The sequence below is a fragment of the Myotis davidii genome, unplaced genomic scaffold (assembly GCF_000327345.1).
Source record: "Myotis davidii unplaced genomic scaffold, ASM32734v1 scaffold496, whole genome shotgun sequence".
NCBI classification, from domain to species: Eukaryota; Metazoa; Chordata; class Mammalia; order Chiroptera; family Vespertilionidae; genus Myotis; species Myotis davidii.
In genome coordinates, this window is record NW_006289398.1 from 1,488,922 (window position 1) to 1,500,974 (window position 12,053).

The 12,053-nt window shown below is 37.6% G+C and overlaps 1 protein-coding gene across 1 annotated transcript in view; it reads left to right on the forward strand.

Annotated features, from left to right (window-relative positions):
* Nucleotides 1-12,053, forward strand: part of NUP155 (nucleoporin 155kDa) — a 47,946-nt gene that overhangs the window by 9,733 nt on the left and 26,160 nt on the right. The window contains exons 7-13 of the mRNA XM_006761746.2: nt 992-1,097; nt 2,123-2,196; nt 4,315-4,406; nt 6,152-6,249; nt 6,725-6,877; nt 8,491-8,591; nt 10,816-10,986. Of these exons, the coding sequence (XP_006761809.1) occupies nt 992-1,097; nt 2,123-2,196; nt 4,315-4,406; nt 6,152-6,249; nt 6,725-6,877; nt 8,491-8,591; nt 10,816-10,986 (795 nt within the window). The remainder of the gene's footprint in view (nt 1-991; nt 1,098-2,122; nt 2,197-4,314; nt 4,407-6,151; nt 6,250-6,724; nt 6,878-8,490; nt 8,592-10,815; nt 10,987-12,053) is intronic.

Below are 12,053 nucleotides of genomic sequence, written 5' to 3' on the forward strand. Positions count from 1 at the left end.
GGGAGCTGAAAGTAGGTTTCTGGCCTTTGCTTACAATGTTGCGAATCTGCTGGCTGAAGTCCGGCCATATTTGTTAAAGTGTTTCAAACTGCAGGCTCAGAGGCCTGCAGCCGCAGGCGGGGAAGGTTGGTTTCCTCCTTCACTGAAGCAAGCAAGCCTCATGTTAGTTTCAAGCTGCCTGGCTGCCTGCCGCCATCATGGCTGACAGTTAATTTGCATATCTCGCTGATTAGCCAATGAAAAGGGTAGCGGTAGTATGCCAATTACCATGTTTCTCTTTTATTAGTGTAGATTATCAAATCTTTTCATGTATTTATTGGTCATTTATGTTTTTCTATTCTGAAATGCCTTTTTGTGTCCTTTTCTCATTCATCTTCTCCCTCCTGTTGCCTTTTGCATAAGGTAAACCTTAGAAAACTGATAAAGTAATATTTTCAATCTAATTAGTGGCAGAACTAGGGTTAGAACCCAGGTCAGGTGTGTTTTTAATATTACATTATACCTCTTTCTTGCCCAGTTTCTCTTAGCTTTGTTCATTACCAGGAAATTGTTTTGTATGGCAAAACTCAACCATTGAAAAGATTATAGATTATGATGGTGGTGGCTGCTCTTGTTAAAATTTCCTTTTAGCAGAAGTGGGATACGATGATATCGACCCTATGTATTTGGGCACATACAAACTCTGCTTATTATGTTCCTTATACTTTCAGATAGTTTTTAAGAGAATTAAAATGTGAGTTCACTAGCATAGCACTATTGAGGTTTCTGGAATACACAGATTTCATTGAGGGCAGTAATTTAGTTATAGCTAACTACATGTTCTATTTCTAATTACAGGACTAAACTCAGTGCTACTTTTGAGTAGTATGTCTTCATTTACAATTATTGGTATTTCACTAAGATCTGAGGTTTTTGTAAACGTGGGTATGCAATAGTTGCTATATCGGAGGTATCCTCATTTACAAGTCTTCTCTCAATTTTTTCTCTTAAGGCAGAAGCAGGTTGGTTTAGCCAAAGATGTAGGAAAATCAACCACTCAAAGAGCTCACTTTCTTTTCTTGTTCCTTCATTGCTACAATTCACATTCTCAGAAGATGGTAAGTAGAAAACAAATAAACTTGTCAAAAATTTTTAGCAGATCAGTGACCTAACATTTCTTGAGAAATTCTTATTCTTAATTGAAATTTTGTCTTACTAAATACATTTGTTACATATCCATAAAATCTCTTTTTTAAAAAAAAAAAATCTTCACCTGAGAATCTGTTTTTATTGATGTTTAGAGGGAGAAGAAGGGGGTGGGGAGAGAGAGAAAAAGAGAAACATCAATCAGTTACCTCCCGTATGCACCCCAACCAGGAATCGATTGGGTATTACACTCGAAACCTACATATAGCCCTGACCAGTAATTGAACCCGTAACGTTTGGCGTAGGGGACGATGCTCCTACCAACTGGGCCACTGGCCCAGGCTTCACAAGTCTCCTAAAGGAAGAGGGGATTATAAAACATGGAAACAGTGTGGGTGTATTCCCAAGTTCCTATAATGTAGCATCATGGAACATGTTCTACAACAGTTGCACATAAGCTGTTAAAAGCAAAGCATGTGGGAGTTTGTGAGAGCTAGACAGTCATACATCTAATATGTTTTGCCTGGTCTAGAACAAGTTCTGGCACAAAATGAATATGTATGAGTTTTTAATAAAAAGAGAGGCCAGTGAAATAATTTTAAAATGCTTCAGTGAAATAAGGTAAAAAGTTTTTATGACTAAAATAAATTATTGCCCTTCACACAGTGAATCATCAAACTAAACTGGCAGTTTCTTGATGGAATGGACTGAGGAACAGTTGTTTCATGTGTTCCTAGCATATAGCAAACACTCATTAAATGTTAGTTAAATGAAGAAATAACATAGAACTTGTTTTGGGTTTGGTTTAACATTTATTTGGATAGAACAACTTATTTTTCATGCTCTTAACCCAGTCACAGTATTTGACGTCTGCTTTTACAAAGCAAGAGGAAAGCCTCTGAATGCAAAGTTCTAATTTGACAATTTTAATTTAAGTGGCTACTTACTGTATTTGATTTGTTAATCTTTGAGGGGTTTTTTTGTGTGTGTCTTTCAGATCCTATTGTTCAAATTGAAATTGATAATTCTAGAAACATTTTATACACACGATCTGAGAAAGGAGTAATACAGGTAAATGTTAATATTATACTACTATTTAAGGTGTGAATAAGCCTCCCTTTTTTGTTTTGCTTATTAATTTTTAGAGAGAGAGTGAGAAACATTGATTTGTTGTTCACTTATGTATGCATTCATTGGTTGCTTCTTGTATGTGCCCTGCTGGAGATGCAGCCAGCAACCTTGGTGTATCAGGACGACACTCTAACCAACTGAACTACCTGGCCAGGGCCTAGCATCCCTGTTTTTAAAGAAGATGATTTAGTCACTCTTTACACTTTTCCTATGAACTGTGTGATTTAAAAAAAAAATCCAGACCACTTTTTAATGAAATTTCAAATCTGTAAATGTTTCCAAACCTATATGAAGTGCCAAAGTTAAAGGATCCCTAAAAGGGAAAAGTCTATTTAGTAAAGTTGTAAAAAAAACAACAACTGACATACAAAATAGAAACAGAGGCAAGGGTACGGCTGTCAGAGGGGCAGGGAGTGGTGGGACTGGATGAAAGAAGATGAAGGGATTAGCCAAAGAACATTTATGCATAACCCATGGGCACAGACAACAGTGTGGTGATGGACAGAGGGCAGCGGGGGCTGGGTGGAGGGAGTGCAAATGTGGGGGAGTCTGGGACATCTGATATACTGTCAACAGTACAAATTTTAAAAATTGATTTCACCAGTTACCATTCTGAATTTTGTATAGTACTAGGCTATAACCTTGGTAACCCTTTTTAAAATGCATTTACATGAATAAATACTCAAATCTTTGGATTTTTAGAAACTATATCTGACATGACTTTTTTTATCAATTATATTGCACATTCAAGTTAGATTTTAAGCCCAGATTTCAAATATTGGAGGAAGAAAGAAACTATATTCCAGGGTAAAACCTCCTAAAAGAAAATAGAATAGTAAACATACATGCTTGCAAACAAACATTAGTCGTGATATCTCTAGCAACAAGTCACTGAATTTCTCTGTCAGTGCGCATGTCAGCTGCCAAAGAATAGATTTAACCGAAGAAGTGCCCACACACTGGCAGAGGCCAGCCAGATTCTGCTAGATTTGTAATATTTAATGTCAAATTTCAACCTGTGGTACACAGCTGTGCTGTGGCGCAGTCAGCAACCTCAGAAGCCTGAAAAACAAAACACACAAAAAAGAAAAAACATGGTGCCTGTTTTGTCTGAGAATAGTTAATGTAAAAGAAGAAAGGAAAAACTGAAAGCTTGCTCTATCACAGGTATGAGATGCTATGATACATGAAGAACATTCCATAAAGTATGTTTTAAAACATATCTGAGAGGCTTTAAAAGCCGATTTAACTGTTTCAGGACAAGCGCAGTACAGAAGTCTGAGACTTCCACCTGACTCAGTTTTAAATGGTAGGAATGTTGTGCATTTAATGTGGAAGGACAGTCTGCAATAATAAAGTAGCCAACATGGGTGCCCAGCAGTGCGCCTGGCTGCTCTGTCGTAAGCTTTGGAAACAATTTATGCAACAGATGACCAGATAGGATTCTACTTATGGAAAAAGTTTATGTGTGTTTTTACCCTCTTCTATTAAGGTGACCTTTTGACAGGTGTGCATTGTTTTGTCTCCAGTGGGCACATACCATGTGGATTTTACATGTACATCAGTAGTGTGAACTCACTGGCACAGTGTATATAAATGCCAGGTGTGGTGAGAGTCTTTCTTATAAATGTGATCAGATAAAATAACTACTGGCAGAAACTAAGGAAACCAGCTGAATGCTTGACCTGATGACTGATGCTGTATGGTGTATGTTAAAAGTATATATTTTTTTGTAATTTGTTTTGTTGATTTTTTGAGAAAGAGGAAGGGAGAGGGATAGAGAGAAAGAAACATCAAAGAGAGAGAAACATCATTGATTGACTGCCTCCTGCCCACTCCTTTCTGGGGATGGAGATTGAGCCCGCAACCCAGGCATGTTCCTCTACCAGGAATTGAACCGTGACCTTCTGGTTCAGAGGTTGACGCTCAACCACTATGCCATGCTGGCTGGGCTAAAAGTATATTTTTTTAAATTAATGAATAAAGCATTAAAAAGTGAAAAAATTATTAAATAAAATGTATACAGGTTATAGTCATGGGTACAATTTTTGTTTACAGGTTTATGATTTGGGCAGCGATGGACAAGGAATGAGCAGAGTGGCCTCAGTGTCGCAGAATTCTATAGTCTCTGCTGCTGGAAACATTGCGAGGTGATATGTAACTTATTGTCAGACGTTTCATTTGCAGGCACAATTATACTATTTATGTGCAGCATACTAAAATTACTTCTCGCCCTAACCGGTTTGGCTCAGTGGATAGAGCGTCGGCCTGCGGACTGAAGGGTCCCAGGTTAAATTCTGGTCAGGGGCATGTACCTTGGCTGCGGGCACATCTCCAGTATGCAGGAGGCAGCTGATCGATGTTTCTCTCTCATCGATGTTTCTAGCTCTCTGTCCCTCTCCCTTCCTCTCTGTAAAAAATCAATAAAAACCTATTAAAATAAATAAATAAATTCTTCTATATTAAAAAAAAATTACTTCTCAAAGTATCTCTAAAATAGGAATGTTGAAGGACGTAAAACTGGTATACCCTGGATCTAAATGCACCAATTAACAGTTTGCCTCAGTTGCTCACTCTGAGCCATTTGAAAAGTCGGTTGCAGAAATCATTACTTTTATCTTTAAATCCTTCATCTTCTATCTCCTAGCTACAATATCAATTCCACACCTAAAAATTAATAATATTATAATTATACTAGAGGCCCGGTGCACAGATTTGTGCATGTTAAAAGTAATTAGAGCCCTGACCGGTTTGGATCAGTGGATGGAGCGTCGGTCTGCGGACTGAGGGGTCCTGGGTTCGATTCCAGTCAAGCTGATCGATGTTTCTCTCTTATCGATGTTTCTAACTCTCTATCCCTCTCCCTTCCTCTCTGTGAAAAATCAATAAAATATATATTTTTAAAAAAGTAATTAGAAGGTGGCCTGGGGGGCAGGACTGGGTGAGATGGGCTGGACACGCCTTGGAACCAGCCTCCCCTTGTCCCTCCCCAGTCGGGGGTACTGGGGCTCAAAGGGCATCTGTGGAGTGAGCGAGGGAGGTCCCTCTGGCAGGTGGGGTCCCTCGGCCTGGCCTGGCCGAGGATCAGGCCGAAACCGTCTCTCTGGCATCCCCCGGAGTTGTCCCAGAGTGCGAGAAGACACTCTGCAAAGTTGCTGTTTCTCGGCACCTCCTCTGTTGAGCGTCTGCCACCTGGTCAGTGCGTATCATAGCTGTTGGCCAGTCAGCCGGTCGCTTAGCCTTTTATATAGATAGATAGTTCATATTAAAATTACTGATTCCCAAAACTCTTTATAACTATTTTTTTCTTCCTATTTTTCTCCAGGTTCAGTCAGAGCTCATGAATCAAATTGGTCATTAATCTTTTTAATATAGAACAGAACTTCCATTACAATTTTTTCAAAATGTTCACATTTGGGAGGGAGGGGCAGGAGTTTTCTGAATTTGTCTTTTTTTCCATACTAGATTAAAGGTAATTTTTCTTTAGCTGATATTACATAGGTAATGTGAATTTCTTATAGCATTACATCAGGAGGCATAACACCAGTTTACCATTATTGAAGAGTTGGTTAAGATGGTGTTCACCAGATCTCTTCATTTAAAGGTTCATTTTTTCCCCTTTTTAATTAGCGGTAACTTTTACAATGCTAATTTGATGCTCTGAGAACATCTTGTTTTCCATTAACCTTCTTTTATGTCTTTGAAAAAAGGTTACTCTTAACAATATTAACTGATGTAAACAACACACATTCAAGGGATTTGCCAGTTCTTGCTGCTATTGTGTTAACTTTCCTGTATATTTTGACTTGTAAAATTGCTGGTGGAAAATGTTCCTTATAATTTGGTAGACACATTTTAAAAATATACTAGTGTGATTTTTTTTTCTTTCTTGTAGGACTATAGATCGTTCTGTTTTTAAACCAATTGTTCAAATAGCAGTGATTGAAAATTCTGAGTCATTGGACTGCCAGTTATTGGCTGTCACACATGCCGGTAAGTTTTTATTTATATGTTTGTTATTGCTTTTGTAATTTAATAACCCTCAGAATTGGAAATCTATGATTAGAAATATGAGAGAAATTTTTAATTCTGTATCAACTATAAAGCCATATTAACGATTTATAAAATTAAGGATTTGGAAAATTGGAGGACTCCTCGTTCTGTTTGCTCATTTTATAGATGTAAAACCAGCTGGAAGCTAAGGTGGCCAACAGTCAGGGACAGAGCCTGCGGCTCACCACTTACAGTGGCAGGCTCTTACTGCTGACATTTGTTGATCCCCCTCTCAATGTCCAGTGATATTGTCATGGAAGTCCACTTCTCCTGTAGTAGCCTGGTCACAAGATCAGTCAGGAAGGTGATGTGTGGCTATCACAGAGTTCTCTGTTTCTCTTTGGAATTGCGTTAATAACAATACATATGTCCCTTTTATTTTCTGTTACTGATATATAATTTTACCCATCACCAGGTGTCAGGTTATATTTCAGCACCTGCCCATTCAGACAGCCATTAGCACGACCTAATACATTGACGCTGGTTCATGTCCGCTTACCTCCTGGGTTCTCAGCATCTTCCACAGTGGAAAAGCCCTCGAAAGTACATAAAGCTCTCTATAGTAAAGGTAAGTTCTAAAACACTACCATACTGAAGATTGGGTGCTTAAAATTATTATAATTAGGATGCACTGAGGCATTTGAAAATAAAGATTTTTCAATAAGATTTAGAATGTTTGATTTCTTATTCAGGAACTTTTATTAATGTTAACACCTTTTTTTTTAAAATATATTTTATTGATTTTTTACAGAGAGGAAGGGAGAGAGATAGATAGTTAGAAACATCGATGAGAGAGAAACATCGATCAGCTGCCTCCTACACATCTCCTACTGGGGATGTGCCCGCAACCCAGGTACATGCCCTTGACCGGAATCGAACCTGGGACCCCTCAGTCCGCAGGCCGACACTCTATCCACTGAGCCAAACCAGTTTCGGCAACATCATATTTTAAGCATTTCCAATTGGTAAGTATACTAAATTTTAAGAAATCTTTTTCTACCACTTTATATTAAATTACTCTCAGTTTTTCACAAACTGGTTATACATTTTAATTAATTATGGTCCCATTAACTATCACCATCCAATGAACTTAAGACTGATATCTCACCCTAACTGGTTTGGCTCAGTGGATAGAGCGCCGGCCTGCGGACTAAAGGGTCCCAGGTTAGATTCTGGTCAAGGGCATGTACCTTGGTTGCGGGCACATCCCCAGTAGGAGGTGTGCAGGAGGCAGCTAATCGATGTTTCTCTCTAATCGATGTTTCTCTCTATCCCTCTCCCTTCCTCTCTGTGGAAAATCAATAAAATATATTTTTAAAAAAAAGACTGATATCTCTAAGGTCACTATAAAGGGAGCAAATTAGTGGGAGGAGCTGGAATTGAGCACAAGAGAATATGTTTAAAAATCAAACTGTGATATCGGCTACTGTTGAGGTAATGCTTTTATAATATATTTATCTCTGCCGTTCCACTGGGAGCTTCATCTTTATTATTGATATGTTTCCATTAACCAGTATATGAACTGCATTTTATTGAATATTAGATTGATTGTAAGTCATAGAATTTATGTTTTTAAAATTGGTAATTAAACTGATAAATCCATGATGGCAGAATATATTCTAACTTTAAAAATGTCAAAGTCTGAAAAAAAGTAAGTGTTTACTTGAAAAAAGTAAAGTAGGAGATCTGGAACATTTAATGATCCTACCAATTATTATAAGTTCTTTTAGAGCAGTGGTTCTCAACCTGTGGGTCGCAACCCCTTTGGGGGTCGAACAACTCTTTTCACAGGGGTCGCCTAAGACCATCGGAAAACACATACATAATTACATAATGTTTTTGTGATTAATCACTGTGCTTTAATTATGTTCAGTTTGTAACAATGAAAATACATCCTGCATATCAGATATTTACATGACGATTCATAACAGTAGCAAAATAACAGTTATGAGGTAGCAACAAAAATAATTTTATGGTTGGGGGTCGCCACAACATGAGGTACTGTATTAAAGGGTCGCGGCATTAGGAAGGTTGAGAACCACTGTTTTAGGGGATTTATTTTTATTTTTGTAACTTATTTACCTTTAATGATTAATGAGGTATGTATATTAATGTTAATTGCTAAGATTATTTAGGATGCATATTATTTGGCATCATAAGGTTTGTGTATTAAACTTTTAGGAATTCTATTGATGGCAGCCTCAGAAAATGAAGATAATGACATTTTGTGGTGTGTCAACCATGATACATTTCCTTTCCAAAAGCCAATGATGGAAACCCAGGTAAGTTATTTTGAGAATTGTAAAGAGCTTTTTATGTAATTTTAAGTGAAGAATAAAATTGTAAGAAATTTTACCTTTTGATTTATTACTGTTTGCATCTAACAATCTCATGATTAGAAATCATAATGGGGGAAAAATGTATCCTGTTAATTCTTTGTTTTTTCTCTGTGAAGTTAGAAGTCATAATAACCATTAAAAATATCTTTAAAGTAAACTTTGAAACCCTTGTAGTATATTTTTTATAGTGAACCCAAAAGTACCTTTATCTTTTCTGAATTATCTACCCCATTTAAATGTGTTTTTAGTTAACATGAGGCCATCCATTATAGTTATGACTTAGGAATTTATACTAATCTAATTTATATTCCTTCCTAAACTAAAAAAAAATTTTATTATAGAAATTTGCAAACGTGCACAAGAATAGAGAAAATGGTAACTTGAAACCCCCATTAACAAATTACCAACGTTTTCCCCATCTTGTTTTCTTTCTTTCCTGCTTAACCAAACGTACACACACACACACACACACACACACACACACACTTGTGTTTTAAAAGCAAATACCACCACCTACTCCTTGAGGTCGATGTCCAGGCTCTGAGTGAGGAGGCGACCCTGCTGTCCTTGCCCAGTCCCGCATCTGGCCTGCATCCCAGCCCCTGAGGACCTAAGGGCAGGCTGGTGCTGCCAGAGGTGTGGCCCGGGGAAACGATCCGCTCCCTCCCCTTGATGTCCCCTATCCCACCCCCATCTGTCCTCCTAGATGCCCTAGCACAGTCCATGTTGCCTGCCCCAGAGGGTGCTGATCAAACAGATAAACCAACTCCCACTGGGGTGTGAATGTGGGCATTTTGGTTCCAGCTGTCACTGCTGTTTCCTGGTTATCCTCCAGTTTAAGCCCTTTTGGTCAGAGCAGTGGGAAAAGGTGTGTAGATGGGAGGAGGAAGAACCCAACCCCCAGGATGGGTTCATGGTTTGTAACAGCTTCTCCAAGTTTCTGCTCCTGGTAGGAGCAGAGGGTTGGTTTGGGGTCAAGGAGCACCTTTCTCAAATTCTTTCCTTTATCCTTTGGACTTTACTGAGCGCCTACTGTGTTTCATCCTGTGATAGATGAAGGATTCAGAACTTAGTAAGATATAAACCCTTTCCTGATGGGAGTGCAATGTTAGTGGTTGCAGGTTTGCATTCTGGCTCCATTTTCTCGAAGCTATGGCTCAAAGGACTTAACATGTCTCTGGCCCTCTATTTCCTTGTCTGTAATAGTTATCGTTCCTACTCTATGGGATTATTGTGGGATTAAATGAATTCATGTATGTAGCACTAAGAACACTGCCTGGTACATAGGAAGCACTCAACAAATGCTAACTATTTTTTTAAGCAAATACTTTATATCTTTTTTGTTTATATAATATTTGAGTGATTCTTAAACAAGTATGGACTTGTTACAAAAACAAACAAGTATAAATGTAGTTCATAAACTTTAGCCCAATTCTAATCTCCCAAAAACAGCTCTAAAAGACATTGGAACCATGGGGAAATTCAGTGTTGGCTGGACATTAGGTCAGAGAATTGTTAATATTCTTAAATGTTAGTATCATGGTTATATCAGAAAACTTCCTTACTTTTAGGAGATGCATGCAAACGTATTTAGCAGTGATATATCCATAACTTTCAAGTGGTTTAATAAAAGAGAGAAAGCAGATATGGCAAAATTCTAACAATTATTGAATCTAGGTACTGGGCATATGGTTGCTTGAAATTTTTTATAATAAAAGTATTGTAGGAGAAAAGACAAGAAAAAACAAACAAACAAATATTTTAGGAGATTAAAACATTTTTTTAAAGAAATATCTTAGCTTTGAAGAGAGTAGAAATCTACATGTCAGCAAAATGTAAGCACTGAACCTACGTATAGATCAGTGGGTCCTGGAAAGATGGTGGAAGGTAGTTAGTGTTTGGTTATGGAAAGAATTGTAATTCTAGTAAATACTATTTATAGTTTACCAGGAAAAATTTCCTTTATCCTTTGGTATTATAGAAGATGCCTGATTGAAATAATTAGACAGTAGAAAATTAACACAGACTTTTGAGAATATTTGTTAATGTATTTATTAAATTCTACACTTAATTACAGATTAAGTCTGTATAATTTTTCCTTTTTAAAGGTTTTCCTTAGTATTAACTTTAGTACTATTAATATTAAAAGCTTGTTTCTTTTATATAGATGACGACCCGTGTCGATGGTCATTCCTGGGCTCTTTCTGCAATAGATGAATTGAAAGTTGATAAAATAATTACACCTTTAAATAAGGATCATATTCCAATAACTGACTCACCAGTTGTTGTACAGCAGCACATGTTGCCTCCAAAGAAATTTGTTCTCCTCTCAGCACAGGTATGTACATACTCTATTAAGGTGAAGACAAGAAGAAGGGAAGCCATATTTAATGTTTTTATATTCGGAATAGTTGCTTGGTAGTCATTTACTTAAGTGCTTGGGAATGTTTACTCTTTTTTTTACTCCTCATCCGAGGATATTTTTTCATTGATTTTTAGGGAGAGTAGAAGAGAGAGGGAAAGACAGAGAGAAACATCGATGTGAGAGAAACACATCGATTGGTTGCCTCCTGAATGAGCCCTGACCAGGGCCCTGGTTGGGGAGGAGCCTGCAACCAAAGTGCCCTTGACCGGAATTGAACCTGGGACACTTTGGACTGCAGGCCACCTTTCTATCCACTGAGCCAATCTGGCTAGGGCGGGAATGTTTGTAAATCCTAGAAATTCAACAGAGGGTATGTGCATTTATATTGGGATGGATGTTGCCGGACTTCCCTGTGTGCGTACACAATACTCAGTGCCTGTGTCCCTGCATCCTGTCCCAGTACAGTATGCCATCTTGTTAAGAGTGGGACCCACTGTCATTTTCAGAGCTCATTTTTCTGTGAACTATCTTTCTATTTTGTACGTACTTTTCTGTTGAATTGTCTTTTTCATTTAATTTATAAAAGCTCTTTGTGTATCAAGGAGTTTGATACATTTATAAGTAGTTGAAATTTTCAGGTTATCTTTTAGGGTTTATGTGATAGTGAAAAAAACTTCCCACTCTGAGGTTCATAAAAGCATTCACCCATAGTTTCTTTTAATGCTATTATATTTTTTATTTTGTCCTTTAAATCTTTGATCTGCTTGGAATTTATCCTGGTGTAAGGTATGAATAAGAATCCGGCTTCATTTTTTTTTTCTTAAATGAACATGCTTGTGCCAACATGACTAATGGGTAATCTAACTGTAACCTTCTAGTCAGAAGGACAGCTGCCTTCCGCATGGTAATGGCACATGCTGTACTGATGTGTGTGTGACAGATCAGTGTTTTCTTATTAAATTCATTATGGATATATAGCTTTATCTTAGGTTGGGAGTTGAAATGTAGATGCTCTTTTTGACTGGTTTACTTTGTATTGT